Below are 17,628 nucleotides of genomic sequence, written 5' to 3' on the forward strand. Positions count from 1 at the left end.
GTTCCCTGTTGATCTGGCTATACCAAATACTATTCTGTCTACCAGTTTATGAATGAATCTTCTCTGAAAACAATCTAAACTAAAACGAAACTGAGAACTCTAAATCCATAGAATCTCTTATGTATGCTCACTGCACCCTGTGATAATTTCTGTTATACTCAAATTAGGGATGAACTAAACTTCTTTCATTACCTATTTAGTTTTGATGACCATTTCACCTTTAGGTGTACCTATCACCATCCTAGACTTCCTTGTCTCTCTGTCCTTTGCCCTTCCAATTATATAATCTCCAATTCTATATATAAATTCCCACCTTATGCTTCTTTTTTTTGTTTGTTTTTATGCATCTGTTTCTGCTCTGTATTTCTTGAGGAAGACAAATTCAGTGTGTCTAATAGGTGTTTTCTACAACATGATTTATTCCATATTTACTCCTTAATGCCCTGAAATCTGACTTTTGTCCCTGGTGTCCTATTGAAACTCCATTCATAAAATGATTCTCCTAGTAGCTATTTCTCAGTTCTTATTCTTATAGCCTCAAGATCTAAAATTTGAAAGTATCTCAAAATCATCTATTTCAGTCTTTAATTTTAAAATGGAAAAACTGAGGGCCTAGGAACTTTGTATTAATGGTATTTTTACCTATTCTTGAAACCTTGGAATCATTTTTAACTTCTTTATGAAATTTCATGCTATTGTGATATATCTTCTATTTGATTTTTCTTGAAAAGAGATAGAAATTTTCACTTTCATTACCTGATAATGGAATTCTTATTACTTTATTTCTAGATCAGTGTAATAGCTACCTGTAGGTCTCTTGCATTTTCAGTTCTTTCTCCCTCTACAGTACTACTAGATAAAATTTCCTAAACTTCAGCTCTCATATAAATTGTTCTGATAGACATTCCATTATTTCTCATTGTATACAAGGTGGCTTCAGTTTCTAGTCTAGTTTTCCAGGACTTGGATAGTCATAGATCTTTTCCAGTGGTCTTTCTCTAAAGCCAAATTGGTCAATCTACCTGCTCATATAAAAACTTAAGAATTCCTTATTCTGTGCTGCTGAATTTGTTCTCATGCCCTGTAATATGCATTGACTTTTTCCCTGCCTTTCTTAAATTTCTAGGGTCTATTCTAATTCCTCTTTTTCCCTAATGAAACCTTTTCTTCTTAGCTCATGTTTTGTTTTTACCAGAGGAGGCTGGTGATGTGGTGGATAAACAATGGGGGCTGCAATAAAGAAAATCTAGGATGGATTCAGGTCTCATATATTAGCTGTGAGAATCTACCAAACTCGCTTAACCTATATCTCAGTTTCTCCACTTGAAAAATGGAAATAATAATAGTACTCATCTCACAAGGTTGTGAGCAACAAATGTAGATATTTTTGAAAAGTGCTTAGCACAGTGCCTGATACACAATACCCATTATATGGATGCCTATTCCCTTTTTTTTACTCTTTTATTAGGCTTTTATTATAATGTGTATATGTTTTATCTCTCCAACTAAATCAAAAGCTTATTGAGGGAAGGAATTTTATCTTTTGCTTTTTAAAAAATTCTCCCATTGTGTCTATCATAGTTCTTTACACATAGTACATGTCCAATAAAAATTTGTTTTAATTGACTGAAAGCTATTTATATGTGCAATGTCTGGAATTGTAGATACAGTAGATACTAAATAATAAATATTTATTGAATCTGATCTGGTATAGCTTAAAGGTGTTGGTATTATTTTTTGGCATGATTTTTTTTGGTCATTAAAGTTTACCCCCTTTTCATCAGATGATTGTATCTGATGATTTCATTCATTTATTCTTTGTTTCCAGTGAAGCAGCGATCAATATACTTGAAAATTAAAACTCTAAAAATTAATTTAACACCACTGTTCCAGTCATGAAAAAGGAGTGCTCAAATTGGAGAAAAAAGAGAAATAATTGAGTGAGAAACAAACAAATTTCAGTGTGATTATGTTGGGGAAATTATATTTAATTAAACTTTACAAATCAAGAAATAAATAATTCTTATTTATTTCAGACATAAGTCTGAAGATGTTAGACTGATTTGTTTTTTTAACATAAAACAAAAATATGATCAAACTTTTATATAATCATCAAGTTTAAAGAATACAATTGAATTTGATCAATTAGTCAAAATATGAGTTTTAAGGAGCCATTATTTTAATAAGAAAATAGTTTAAGTAAACAAAAATTAAATACCTTTTATTCAACAGTTTTAAATGTATCCAAATTAATTAGTAAAAGGATGAAAAAAACTGTAAATATTTAAGAAAGTCTTAGACAAATTTAGAAATTAAGATCATAGATCAAGAAAGTTGTGAAAGTTATATTTTGAATTTATTATACACTGAGGAATGATTTTTCTTTTACAGAGTTTTTTTGTTTTTGTTTTTTAATATACATGTTAAAATACAAACATCCTGTTAAAAAATAGTCACAGTTTCAGGTGTAGTCTTCTTTTCTTTTTTGTGTATATGAAAATAGTCACTTTGAGGGCTATTTTAAGTACAGAATTCTAAAAATAATGTATTCTCATCTTGTGTGAGATTCTGTGTTCACATTGATTTCCTTTCTCAAAAATCTTCCTTAATTAAGATATTATATGCTGGAGACCTTATTTCTAGATCTTTTTAAAATCCTGGGAACTCTGACATACTCAGGTTGACCATTGGTTGTATCTGGTTCTCATTTCCTTTTCTGATAAATTTCCTGGTTGGTATTTTTATACCTCTTTCCTATTATACCTGTTTTCCCATTAAAAGATGGGGTTTTGTGTTGGGGAACATGTCATGATTTTTGAAAACTCTTTGTGATATTTTAAATGCATTAAGGATTCAGTTAGATAATAAAATAATAAAAAAATTACTTCATGCTCAAAAACTGTGCTTGATTTTAGTCATGTTATTACCTCTAAGCATTGAAAAATAGGAAAGAAACAAAACTGATAGATCTATATCATACAAGGAATTCTCAGACTCTAGCTAATAAATTGTCAAACACCTTAGGTTTCAAAATTAAGTTATCAAACCCAAGTCATATAGTCATAGCTACAGAAACATTCAGAATGTAAAATTATCTTAAAATTCATTTCAAAAATAAATTGTGAGCCTTGAAAATAAAAAGAATTACAGACTAAGAAAGGCAGAGAATGTGCCAACCTATGGAATATTTCCTTATTGCCTCTCCTTTTTCTTTCTTTCTCAATCTTTATCTAGTTACTTTGCTGCAAATCATAAATCCTTAGAAATCATCTAGTCATTTTTCTACCTAAAGTAGGAATGTATTCTCCAACATCTCTGACAGGTGAAAATACAGGATTTTGGAAGACAGCCCATTCCATTTTTAGACAGCTTCATGTGTTTATTTCTGTACATAGCCTATGTGAGTGCTGAAACTGAAAGTAGCTTTCAGATGAAGAAGGTTCTCTTTTTTCATCTCTGCTTCTTAGTAGGTAATAATGAATAATAGCTATGAAAGCAAGGAGAGATCTGAGTTTTAATCCCACCTCAGATACTTATTAACTGTGTAACCCTTGCTAAAGTACTCCTAATTTCTTTAGCTTCAGTTTTCCCTTCTATTAAAACTGGTATTACTACTTTTTTTGTTGTGAGGTTAAGTGAGATAAAATATGCATACAGTTTCTTGTAAAATTTAAAGCACTATATTAAAACAAGCATATGATGTGAAAAATTAGTCTAAACTTTCTGCCCAGTTGTTTTCCAGTTTGCTCTGTACTTTCCATCAAGTAATTGTTGGAATCTTTACAAACTGCTAAGTCATTAGAATTGATAGAGACAATAATTATCTAATTTAGTATGGGTCAGTATGATTGATCTAATCCTATAAGGAGTGTTATGGGCCAGAAGAAACAAGGTACTAAGTAGAACTGATAGACAATAATGCTTGTGTTCACACCTTTAGAGAGCTCATATAAGCAAGAAGTATTTCAGTACTCATTGGAATTCACAAGTATGGGAGATTCACAAAGTTAACTGTGTAACTTTGTGAATTCACACTTCCCTTCAAGCTCTTAGGGCCAGAGATCACTCTGGGAAGAAACCCATAATCCCTTTCTCTCGCATCCCACAATCCCTCTCTCTCGAAGGAGCATAAATAGAGCTTCAGTGAGCCCAGTCAGGGGAGTTCAGCTGCATTAGATTGGAGAGGAGCATTCTGGGACAGACGCAGAGCACTCTGGGAGATTGAGAGCCAGAAGCCCAGTCTCCAAGGCAAGAAAGATTCATTTCATTTTCCACTTGGCTGGCTGGTGGCTGAAGAAAGCAGAGGCAGAAGCAAAGGACAATCTGCAAGTGCTCTTAGAACCAAGCAGAGAGATAGGCCTCAACTAACCGGGCTATTTTGGAAGGAGAAAATAAACATTTGCATTTTTACCAGCTGGCTGCATTTTGGGTGATTATTACTCTTAACTGAAACTAAGGCTGCCTCCAGAAAATCTCCCCAAGAAACCTACCCTCTCCCCCAGAGAAAACTTATTTTAAAGAAGAAAAAGAACATCACAAGTAATGAGTCATTTTTATAGTTGGGGGTCTGTTGTATGCTTCACTATGTTATGTTGTTCACTTATTTCTGCATGTGCTATAACAATATTCAATAGTTTTGATGATTACTGCATTGTAGTATAGTTTCAGATTTGCTATTTCTATTCAACTATGCATACTACTTAAAAAAAATATTTATTAGGTTTTGTTATTTACTTTTATAAGATTTTGATTTCCATTTTTCTTCTCCTGACCTTCTCTGATCCCTTCCTGAGATGGCAGTCAATCATTATACAGGCTTTCCTTGTAATATCATATTAAACATTAATCACATTTGTCATAATGTGAAAGAAGAATCAGGACAAAAGGGAAGAACTATGAGGAAAAAAAGAAACAACAAAAAAGTGAAAATAGTATGCTTCAATCTTATACATATTTATTGATCCAGGAATACTACTCCTAAACCTATACCCTAAAGAGATCAAAGAAAGAAAAACAACCCATATATACAAAAATATTGATAGTAGCTCTTTATATGGTGACAAAAAATTGTAAACTGAGGGGTTGTCCATCAATTGGGAAATGGCTGGACAAAATATATTATATGTTTGTATTAAAATAGAATGTTTTGTTAGAAATAGCAAAAAGGACAATTTCATAGAAATATGGGATTTAATAAATATAAGTATAAGTTGAACAGAACCAGGAGAATATTTTATAAAAATAACTTTGAAAGGTTTAAGAATTCTGATCTGTGCAATTATCAATCATGATTTAGGATAGACTTGATAGAGAGTGAGGCATGTACTTTGGATGTGGCTACTATGGAAATTTGTTTTGCTTCACTGTGTTTATTATAAAGGTTTTATTTTTCTGTTTTTCATTTCATTTCATTTCATTTTCATTTCATTCATGTAGAAGAGGGAGAGCAAATAACTTGTTATATTAAAACATTTTTAATCGTCAAAGGATATAAACACTTGTCAGATGAAGAAATTAAAATTATTTCTAGTCATATGAAAAAATGCTCAAAATTACTATTGATTGGAGAAATGAAAATTAAGGCAACTCTGAAGTACACTTCATATCTCTTAGATTGGCTAAGATTACAGGAAACAATAATGTTGGAGGGAATGTGGGGAAAATGGGACACTAATACATTGTTGGTGGAGTTGTGAACTAATCTAACCATTCTGGAGAGCAATTTGGAATTAGGCCCAAAGGGCTATCCAATATTATATAGTCTTTGATTCAGCCATGTCTCTACTGGATCTGTATCCCAAAGAGATCATAAAAAAGGGAAAAAAATCCATATGTGCAAAAATGTTTGTATGAACCCTGTTTGTAGTGGCAAGGAACTGGAAACTGAGCTGATATATATGAGTTGGGGAATGACTAAATAAGTTATGGTATTTGAATGTAATGGAATATTATTATTCTATAAGAAATGATCAGAAGCTGATTTCAGAAAGGTCTGGAGAGCCTTACATGGACTGATGCTAAATGATGTGAATAGAACCAAGAGGACATTGTAGAAATCAATAACAAGATTATATGATGATCAACTGTAATGGACTTGGGTTTTTTTGACAATGAGGTGATTCAGGGCAATAAATAGTCTTGTGATGTAGAGAGCAATTTCCACCAGAGAGGGGACTATGGGGACTCAGTATGGATCCTAAAATAATATTTTCATCATTGTGCTGTGGTTGTTTATTGTTTGCTTATTTTTTCTTTCTCATTTTTTCCCCTTTTCATCTGATTTTTCTTGTGCATCATGATAAATGTGGAAATATGTGTAGAAGAATTGTACATATTTAATCTATATTAGATTACTTGCTGTCTAGAGAAGGGGGGAGATAAAGGAGAAGGAGAAAAGTTTGGGACACAAGGTTTTGCAAAAGTGGATGTTGAAAATTATCTTTGCATGTATTTTGAAAAATAAAAAAACACTATTATATAAAAAAGTAAACAATAAATAAACCAGTTGGCCTTATCATTCTTTTAAATAAATAAAAATAAAAGCATTTCAAAAAAGAAAAAGCTTTGTTTAAAAAAAATGAAGTAGAACAATATTTGTTGAGTATAATTTTGTAAAGAAAAAGAACTTTGAAATGCTTAAGAATTCTGATCATTACATTAAATCACATTGATTAAACTGGTCCCAAGGACTAATGATAAAATGTAATAATGCCATATGCCTGACAGAGATAGGAGATTTCAGGTATGGGAACTCATTTTTGGACCAATGTTTTGTTTGACTATGATTATTTGTTACATATATGTGTGTGTGTGTAGGGTGGTATGTATTTCAATAGAAAGAGACATATCAAAGGAAGAAGGAACTTAGATACAAAGAGTGAATAGAAAGGATCATCATTAGCATTTTTTTTTTTTTAAGGTACTGAAGACAATAGAAAAGGAAGTTAAAAACCTTGCAAAACAGCTTTGAAGCTAAATTGAATTGATTCTATTCTTTTTCAGATTGCAAGCTATTTATGATAGTTATCTCTGTTTACATATGCAATTCTTACTTATGCAATTTTTTCTGTGTATGGAAATACCGATCATTCAGAAATCTGGCATTTATTAAGTACTTATTAGGTGCCAGGCACGTCCTGTGCTGAGTATATAAAGAAGCAAAAAACCAGCTCCTGCTCTCAAGGAACTCACAATCTGAATGGGAAGATAGCATGAAATCAATTATATATGAAGAAGAAAGGAGCAGAATTTTCTTGTTTGTTTGTAGCATTTGGTGGAACTTTTAGTTGCTGTCTTTATTCTTCTGTTACCTGTTTTTACTGATCAGGATCATCAATTTAGGATAACCAACTAGTGTTATTGCAAGCTCATAATGTTCCTTTACTCTGAGAATCTCCCTTTGAAATATATAGAGTTCTTCAAAACTTCAAAAAACCAGCACAAAACACTCTTCAGTCCTTCTATGCCATTCTCTAATTGACCCGTAATCTGATCCTGTTATATACAACTGTACTGCTTAGACTGTGATCTGTGACAAAATAGGACTGGACAGGTTAGTTAATAATTTCCTGTTTGCTGCTACTGCTGCCTCCTCTGACCTTCACAAACCCACACTTTTCCTTCCTGGGTCATCCCACCAACCTACCATTGGCATGGGCGCTGGCCCATACCAGCCCTTAATTAGATTATACTCCTCTCCAAAACCAGAGTCCGAACTAGTTGGGCAAGGGGATCCTGGACAGGTGATAAGGACCCTCATATTTTCTAGTATTTATCAAATTTAGAATAACAGAAAAATAAAAATTCAAATTTAAATTAAAAGTAAAAAATAAAAAAGTGAACATATGAATCTTTTTTTTGGTTTCGAGATTTTCCTAAGCAATTGATACTCTTCCTTATTGCAGAATCACTTTCTGTCTTTTAGAAGCCTGTGTGTTGCTTCCAACATGAATCTCTTCCATGTATATTTGGTCTAACTGTTCCTTCTCTGGATTTTATTTGGCTATTTTTCCTATCTTTTCCCCCCTCTTACCTCCTTGCCCCCTCCAATGCCATTTTTACTTCCTGCTGTGCAGGAACTGTAGTGTTAAGTGTATGAATAGGTTGTCCATCTCTCATTGATGATAGAAATTATTAGAATAACCTTGATAAATCTTTTCCATTTTTTTCATTGGTTTAGAGTCATCTTTCCAGTTTTATCCTTAAATATTCTTGAGGTGATCTGGATTAATTAGATTTATCACTAAGCTTTCTGTAAACATTTTTCCTTAATTACTTTTCATGCTTTTATGATGCAATACTCTTAATAATTGTTATTCCCCTCTATAATACTTGACTTTATATTCCAAATGAACGCTGTTTTTGGCTGCTATCTTTGTTTATCTGACAAGTAGAACAAATTTGCGGCCTGGGACAGTTCTTTTTTTTTTTTTTTTTTTTTGGTCTTCTGGTTGTGATGCTTGATTTTGAGTTAAATTTTATTAGGAAGTTGTAATTTTCTATGTAGCTATCTTTTGGTAGCTACTCATTTGTTTGTTTTAGTTTGTTGGAGCTATTTTAGTTACATTTTAATTTTTTTAACTTGATATTGATTTCAATGTTTTCTCTACTAATTAAGTAGTATAATTGTAAGAGATAGCTTACTCAAAAATAACATACCTTCATAACTATTAATTTCCATTTAGAATATATCACTTTTATTTTGGGGATGTTATTTGACATAAATATCCTGGTATAAGTGCATTGTGAGTTTGTATTTAAAGAAAATAGGATAAATGCCCCCTCTTGTTTCTTATTCTGAAACCATGTTTTCCAGTATATTATTCACGTTTTTCCCCATGTCCAGCTTTGCATTATCACTGAAGAAAGTACATATTAATTTAATTTGTATAATTTTAAAAACTTTTCTATCGAATTTCTTTACCTCCTCATCCTCTGCAGTGTTGGTGCACAGGCTGCATTTCTTTGTAATTATTTTTCTCCAAATGTTTTTTTCCCTCTTGAAGCACTTGATACTCTTCCCTGTTGCAGCAAAAGGACAATATAAGATAACCAGGTTTTATGTTTTATGTTAGGATACACAGTCAAATCAGTTTCATAAGAACCTGTGAGAACTTCTACCCAACTGCAGTCCTTTTTGTATTTTGGTTTTACTTATAAGAAGAATGTTAACATTCTTTAGTGATATAACTACTTCTTGATAGATAAGGATCTGACATATTTAGTAACAACAGTTAAAGTTAATTCCTACAAATAGTTTAAAAACTTTGGGTCTTGGCCCTCCTGTTCCCTTTCATAATTACAGAAATGGAAAATGGACTGTACAAAACTGAGAGCCAGTGATTATCCTACTACAGTTCTCCACAATCTAACCTGGTCCTTGAAAAGTAGATATAGTCTATTGACAGAACTTTATTTGAAGTCTCACTAGCCTAGTAAAGTCTATCAGAGATTCTAATCCATTGGCACAACCTTCACAAGATGAGAACATAGGAGTGTTTTAAAGCTAGCTTACATCTGTGTAATAAACTGTGACTTAAAATATTTAGTATGGATTAGTCCATTTTATCTTCTTATAAAAGGTTATAAATATTTTCTCAGTTGTATAGATGAAGGAGCTGAGATTCAGAGGAAGTGACCTTTCCAGGTTGTACTATTTGGTAGTGGTAGATCTATGCCTGGGTTCTCTGTTAGAGAGATGCAATTTAGACCTTGTTGTATTTGATAGTATTTACAAGACAGCATTTCTGTAACATAACTTCTCTTCTTTTGTCCTTAGGAAAAAAACAATTTGTAATAGTGAGGCTACATTGGTCACAAATTTTCTACAATATATCTGGATAATAATTTTCTGAATCTTAAATATTTCCTATTATTTGCAGAGCTGGTAGGGAGGGAAGTTGTGTTTTTAAAGTCTCTTCATTCTCGTCTGTCTCTTAACATCCCAGCTAACTTTCTAATAAAACACATCCAAGATAATCACTTTTCCACCTCCTTTTTATAAGCTTTTTCACCTTCTTAACCTAGAGAGGCCCTCTGCCCTCACTTCTGTTGGTGAATCCCCAAATGGGCTGAAGCTTATTTTACAAGATACTGGGGCCATTCTCCCAGCTCCCCCTCTTTATTCTCTAGACTTTTACAACTTTTCCCCAGAAGCTTTGCTCCAGCTTAGACCTTCTTTCCATCTTTCCCTATTCATCATTCCTTCTCTACCTAGCTCCCTTTTATGTATTGTTTTTACTTGTTAAAATGTAAGCTCCTTGAGAGTACAGGCTGTCTTTTTGGCTTCTATTTATATTTCTGGCACTTAGTGTAAAATCTATAAAATCTATATAAAATGTGCTTAAGTGCTGAATAAATTATTGAAATCACTTAATCTCAGTTTCTCATTTTGAAAATGAAGCTTTAAGAGCCTTTCTAATTTTTTTTTTAACTATATATGAAAAATTCAGCTAATAAGAGGAAAGGGTTGATTTTTTTTAAAAATTATATTATTTCTCTTCAGGTCATAATGTCAATTCAAAATATTTGTTTTAATTTATTGACTTTTTACAATGAAATCGGCACTAGTCTCTGTCATTCCAGAGACTACAGACATTGTATTTCTTATTTGAAAAATTAAAATTGGCTAAATTTTATTTCTTTTGTTAAAATATATTCCTGGTCCTGTTATGGTTTATCAAGGATAAAAATAGACTTAATTTCTTTATAAAAGGAATTTTTTAAAAAATGAATTTTTTAAAGAAAGGTAATAGTTGAGATTATTTGAAGTTTTCTTCATAATGTTATAAAATTTTAAGAAGGAAATGGTATTGTTAAAAAAAAAAACAACCAGATTGTTATTGAACATGACTAATTTAATATAAAAAGTCTTTGGGTAATGGTAATGGATAAATTAAAGATAATGGATTTTTTTTTTTTTTTAGGGTGACTGTTGGATCTGTATGGAACTCATGTCTACCTCGTTTGACAAGTTTTACAAATATGTATATAGTGTATTAGATGATGTTATTCCAGAAGAAATTTTAGGCAAAATCACTTTAGCAGTAAGTATCTTTTTTTAATTGTTGATTCCTCAATAATTATTTCAAATATTTAATCTCTTAAAATTTGGAAAAAATATTAATGTACTGTATTACAGCAACATATCTTCTTGCAAGAAGTTATTAGAGAGTAATTTGTGATTTACAAACATTTTCTGCATAACAGTATTACCTGAGTGTATAAAAACATGATATTAGATGGAATAATATTTTCCTAGAAGCAATTTTACAACTGGGCTATCAGCTAAATTATTTTGTAGCAGAGTTTCTATCTTCATACAAGATCCTAATTAAAACATGACTATTTTAGAACTAGTTTGGTTGGGACAAACTGATTTTAGCTATTCCTTTAAAAGGAGTAAAACTGAGATATCTTGTATAAAAGAATTAGTAGCTGTCATGCACTTTGCACCTGACTCAATGAATCATAATTAAATCTTGTTATGACTTAAAAAAGAATTAATTTTAGTTGATTCTTTTTTTTCTCTTGACACCTGTGCTTTTTAACTTGTCCTGGAATTTTATGAAATACTCTTTACAGTTATCATCCCTCAAATGATCAGCATTGTTTGATTGTGCTTTTGTACATTGTATGTTATCAGATTTAATTCAATAGTCCTATTCCTTTTCTCCTTAACCAACTTAATTTTCTAGTGATTAATAGTAATCTAAACAGTGACTTACTGTGTCCAACCAACAAAATGAGACAAGAACAATAAAAGAATAAAAATGCGTGGATTTATATAACTTCAGGGGCTCACCAATAGCATACAAAGTTCATGACATATGAATGGGAAAAAATCCTGAATAACTTGTTTGTTACCCAAGATTTATAGCTATCCAACAGAAGTAAGTAAAACCAAAAGTTGGTAGATAAATGGTCTAAGAATACAAACAACTTTCAGAATAAGAATTGCAAACTGTTAGTAACCACATGAAACAATACTTCAATCACTAATTAGGAAAATAAGAATGAAAACAATCCTGACGCTTTACCTCATTAACCAGCAAATTGGTAAAGATGGCAAAAGATGAGAATAATCAGTATTTCAAGAGTTATGGAAACCCATTAGGTATTCAAGTGTAGCCATTCTAGAAAACAATTAGTATTATATAAATAAAATAAATATGTCTTTGACCCAAAGATTCCACTGCTAATACCAAAGAGGTCTCCTCCATATACATAAAAATGTTTATATTAGCATTTTTTTAGAAGCAAAGAGTTGAAAAACAGAATTATGCTTTTCAATTGGGAAATGGCTAAACAAATTGTGGCACATTAATGTATGAAATATAACTGTACTGTAAGAATTGTGAATATTATAAATAGAGAAGCATGGAAATAGTCATATACAAACTGAATTAAACAGTGGGGAAAACAGTGAAGACAATTAGTTTAGCAGTATTAATTGAAATAAAAACTCCACAAAACAATTGATGCTGCATATTACAAAATACAAATAATCAGTTTCACCCCACAAGGATTTATGAGCAAATACCACTTTTTTTTTTTTTTTTTGCAAAGGTAGAGCAGGGGTGAGGATGGAGGATCAATAGGTGAGGAATATAGGATATATATATCATTTTCTTGATATATTGATCAACTTTGTTAATTTTGTTTTTTCCTTTTTCTTTTTAACCACAAAAAAGTTATTTCTTATGAGTGGGAAGGAAACAGGAAGTTTTTTTTTAAAAAAAGTTTGTGATGCTGGGAATTGTCTCTTTTTAAATTTAAATTTAAATTAAAAAATAAGTAGAAACTTATCTAGTGAGATGGATGAGGGCATAATCCTTATGTTAGATGCTTCAAGATTCATCATGAAGAAGTTGATGAGTACAACTTTCATTGACTTGTTTATTAAACACATCAGTTATTTTCTATAACTGTCAAACAATGCAAGAAATATAAGAAGCTAAGTTTTGCAACCAGTTATCATTTCTAACTAAAATAATAACCAGTTACAAATATTTTAAGTACGTTTAAAAACTTAGAATGCTTAAATGTAATTGTTCTCCTAATTGACTTATATTTAATTTCTCTTTCCACTTTTTTTTCCCCTAGACTGTGAAAGCACTAAACCACTTAAAAGAAAACTTGAAAATTATTCACAGAGGTAGGTGGGCATGGCCATTTTCTTTGTGGAAAATAATTTTTTTCTTAATTTGAAATATAAAAAATTATGCCATATATTATGATATAATTTTTCTTAAGCTGTTTTGGGTTTTTGGCAGCAGATACAGTCTACTTTCTTTAAAAAAAAAAAAATTCCTCAGTCTCACTAATACAAAGTTTGAAAACCAATTCAAACCTGCTTACCATTTGTATTTAAGGTATCCTTTTCATTCATTGTAAATCAGTTTTTCTTGATATGGGACTGTATAGCTATATAAGTGAATAATTTAAAGCTAAGTCAAAAAGCTAAAATCACCAAATGAGGAATTCCACAAACTGTTAAAATGGGAAAAAGAAGGTTTTATTGTTGTATTTCTTCATCAGTCTGTCAGCCTGGACAAAATTGTTTCTCATAATTAGGAGACTTTGCTCTCTATTTCTGAGATACCTAACTTACTGTTCTTTCTCTTGTTATTGACTTTCTATGATCTGTCTAAAAGCTGTTTCAGGACAACTTAATCATTTTCTTTACTAAGATTATAAAATATATGCAGTATGAACACATTTACTCTCATTTTCATTTCAGTAAATCTTTCATTTTTAGAATGATGAACATAGAAGTGAGTGTGAAACAAACCTCAGGCATTTTCTAGCTGTGTGATCATGGGCAAGTGCTCATTTGTAAAATGGGAATAGTAATAGTTGTGCTATCTTCCTGACAAGGTTGTTTAAAAGAAAGTGCTTTGTAAACCCTAAAATGTTACATAAATCCTGGCTATTGTTATAATAAAAACATAAGTAGTTTTTCCCTTTAGCCTCAAAGGAAATAATGCTCTACTTTGTCCTGTGAAGCTAGCCCTTTCACTTTGGCCTTTGATCTATTTCTGAATATAGAGGGACAGGGTTGCCACGTTTAAGTTCCTCTGGCTTTAGAAATATCTATATGTGTATATATGTGTGTATACGGCTATTTAAATTACTATTTATACATACATATATGCACATATATGTAAATATATTTTCCATATATCCTTATCTGTCATTGTTTTAAAAAGAATACCTTCATTTTGCCTTACAGTCTCTTCAAATGTATTCTCTATCTGCCTTTTTCTATACTGCTGAACTAAGTTCATGTGTAATTTGTTATTGCTGCTTCCATTCCTCTCCACCTATTCTTTTATCTCCTTAAAAACTGACTTCTGTATTTACCATTCTATTTGGATTATGCTCTTAAAGGTTGCTTTTGACCTCAATCACTCATTTACTATATAACTATTGAGCATCTGACATGTATTTTGTAGCATTATGCTAATTTCATCAGAGGATACAAAAAGTAGGAAAGGTCAAGGTTTACTGAATTCTGTACTATATGAATAGAGCACATAAAATGGAGTGGCAAGTTCATGCAAGAAATTGGTGGGAATTAGGTGAAAGAGGTACACTGGGCCCAGATTGTGAAGGACTCTGTATTTCAGACTAAAAAGTTTGAACTTTATTCTGAGGTTGGAAGTTGATTTACAAAGTTTTTACAAAATTGGAGTAGAAAAATGAAACAAATATTGTTGGAATGTTAATTTCATAATTGATGAATGAAAGAAGGGAGTTTGGACCTGCAAGTTTACTATCTTGAGTGAATTTACAGTATTGGGAGACAAGATCCAAACACCCACCCACCCATATACACCCACACTAAACAAATATTCTAGGTACTGGACCAGTTGAACAGAAACAGAGAAGTAGAAGACAGGAAACTCAGGGAAAAGTAAGTAGCCCAAGTTAGCTTGATAAAGGTAGTTTGGGGGCAGATTCAGCAAATCTTAGTTTCTTTATCTCATAGGTAATGTGGAGCCATTGAAAGTTCTTAAGGAAGAAACCAGCATAAGGAAATCTCCAGGAGATTAGTTAGAGGGCTACAGTATCAACTAATTCATAGCACATAATATAAGACATTTTGTATCGTACACTAGTCTTTCCTCTTTCTTAGTCATTTCTATTATAATGCCGGAGAAACTGAGCAAGACAGAAATTAGAGAACAATTTAATAGTTTATTAAATGGAGAGATTTTCTGGGAGCAAATGATCCATGTTTGGTCCCAGGGCTGAACAAGACTATAGTCTCAAAGAATCCAGCCCAGAGTATTAGACAGCAAGATTTTTTATAGGATAACAAGAACAATGACATAATGGGGGAGGTACCTGGATGGGGATAACCTAGTGGGGGGAGGCACCTAGGATGACGCAATGGAGGGAGGTACTAGAGAGCTTATTGATATTCTGATATCTAAAATGGGTAGACCTTTATCCTGTCAAACATTAAGAAGGAATGATTATAGCCTAAAGATATAAAAACCTTTATCTCATCAACATTAAGAGGTATAACCTGAGGCAGAGTAACTAAATAGGACAATTGTAGTCCTGGGTCAGGACATTAAAAGGGAACTGTGGCATAACATTATTAGGAAGGAATACATACATACATATATATATATATTCATCAACATTAAGAGGTATAACCTGAGGCAGAGTAACTAAATAGGACAATTGTAGAAACTGGGTCAGGACATTAAAAGGGAACTGTGGCATAACATTATTAGGAAGGAATACATACATATATATATATATATATATATCATAACACATTTTGTATTGTTCACTAGTTTTTCATCTTTTTCATTTTTATTAGGCAGGGATATATACATACATACATATATATTTATATGTGTGTGTGTGCATATATATGTATATATAAATCACAATGCATTTTGTATTGTTCACTATTCTTTCATCTTTTTTAGCCTTATTTCTATGTAGGCAGGAATGGAAATCTCACACACACACACACATACACACACACATACACATACACACATACACACACCGCGCGCACGCACGCCAAAATATACAGCAGAGCCTTCTCAGCAGAATAAATACTTGCTGATTGGTATTGGGTGTTTGTGAGAAGGATGAAGTGAATGATGATGAGAAAATTTTATTAAAATATAAATGTTAATCTCTTGATTCCATGGGAATGAATCACACAAAACTAGTGCTCTGATTGTTTGTTTTTTAAATCACAGTGGTCAAAACTATTTCCTTGTTTTTATTTGCTGGTTCTTTATGCATCCTTCATCTCCTTTTTACTGTTCTAATTATCCTTACACAAATTACCATTAAAAATGTGTTCTTTTTCATAGAACTTAAATTTTAAAAACCCTTTTTTGCAACACTAACTACAAAAACAAGTGTATGTTAACGTATAAGGTTTGAGGCAGTATGACATAGTGAATGGAAATGGTCTTAAAACCAGGAAGACCATCTTTTATATATATTGGTTGTGTGACTCTAGAAAACCTTTAGTGGTTCCATTTTGCTTATAGTATAAAATGTTAGCTTTTTAGCCTGCCATAAATAAGACTCTACAATCTGGCTCCTTTTTACTCTCTAGCCTTTATTCACATTGCTTCCTTTTATTTACTATTTAATCCAAATGCCCAACTTACCAAAACATTTCCAATTTCCATGCATTCATAGTGGCTACTTGGATGGTTGTATTGCACTCTTTTTCATTTCAATTGTTCATAATCCTTCTCTTTCAAGACATTAGCTTAGATGTCCCCTTCCCAAGGGAAAGTGTTCTCTTTTTCAGATTTTCCTTGAGAATTTGTCTAGTTATCCCCTTTATCTTTAATCTACCTTTAACCTTGTATTGTATTTATTATATTACCTAGGTGCATGTTATATCATTCCCACTCCTCATAGTAAAAGTTACTTGAGGGCAAGCACTGGGTCATTTTTGCTTTTGTTTCCAAATGCCTTGCATATAACCAGTGCTTAACTTAATTAGCTAAATTTGGATATATTCTTATTGTCCTATTTGAATATACAAATGTTCTTGAGATGATCTGCCTCAGCTAGATCTTATGCCAAGCTGTTTCTGCAGGTTTGTTTTTTTTCTTGGCTTCTTTTTCCCTATATTTTGTCATGTATGATTGATTCTAATTTCCATCCTCCTAAGTTATATTTTACAAATGAGATTTTATTCTAAATACCTTTGTTGTCTTTGGCTGTGATGCTGTAACTTGGCAGTGAGATTGTATTTGCTGGCAGAGACAATTGCTAGGCTTTTTTGTCGTCTTAATATTTGTAACAGTTTTACATTGGTTAAATATCCTAATCATTGTTCTACTATTCTACTTTTAATCGTCATCAACTTATTTAAAAATAGCTTTGGTTGGAGCAGCTATAATCACAGAGGGTATCTTTTCATCTTAATCTTTTCTTCTACTTTCATATTTATTTTGACCTTTGCTCTAAACAGTTGATGATCTGACTGCACAGAGACAGCTGATTCTGAGATGACTGCTATCTCTGTAACCAGTCATTTCTTGTCTATTAAGGTATAGTCAACTTTGGTTTTTTGCTTGTTTGTATTCTATGTTATATAGTATTCACCATGGCAGCACTTTGTGATTC

The 17,628-nt window shown here is 31.8% G+C and overlaps 1 protein-coding gene across 4 annotated transcripts in view; it reads left to right on the plus strand.

Moving 5' to 3' along the window:
* Nucleotides 1-17,628, plus strand: part of MAP2K4 (mitogen-activated protein kinase kinase 4) — a 273,432-nt gene that overhangs the window by 139,328 nt on the left and 116,476 nt on the right. For all 4 annotated transcript variants that reach the window (XR_007953396.1, XR_007953397.1, XM_051995559.1 and 1 more), the window contains 2 exons: nt 10,926-11,045; nt 13,105-13,156. Coding sequence is in view for 2 of the 4 variants with exons in the window: in XM_051995559.1 (XP_051851519.1) it covers nt 10,926-11,045; nt 13,105-13,156 (172 nt within the window). In the remaining 2 variants the exon portion in view is untranslated. The remainder of the gene's footprint in view (nt 1-10,925; nt 11,046-13,104; nt 13,157-17,628) is intronic.

This window comes from Antechinus flavipes, chromosome 4 (assembly GCF_016432865.1).
Source record: "Antechinus flavipes isolate AdamAnt ecotype Samford, QLD, Australia chromosome 4, AdamAnt_v2, whole genome shotgun sequence".
Taxonomy (NCBI): Eukaryota; Metazoa; Chordata; class Mammalia; order Dasyuromorphia; family Dasyuridae; genus Antechinus; species Antechinus flavipes.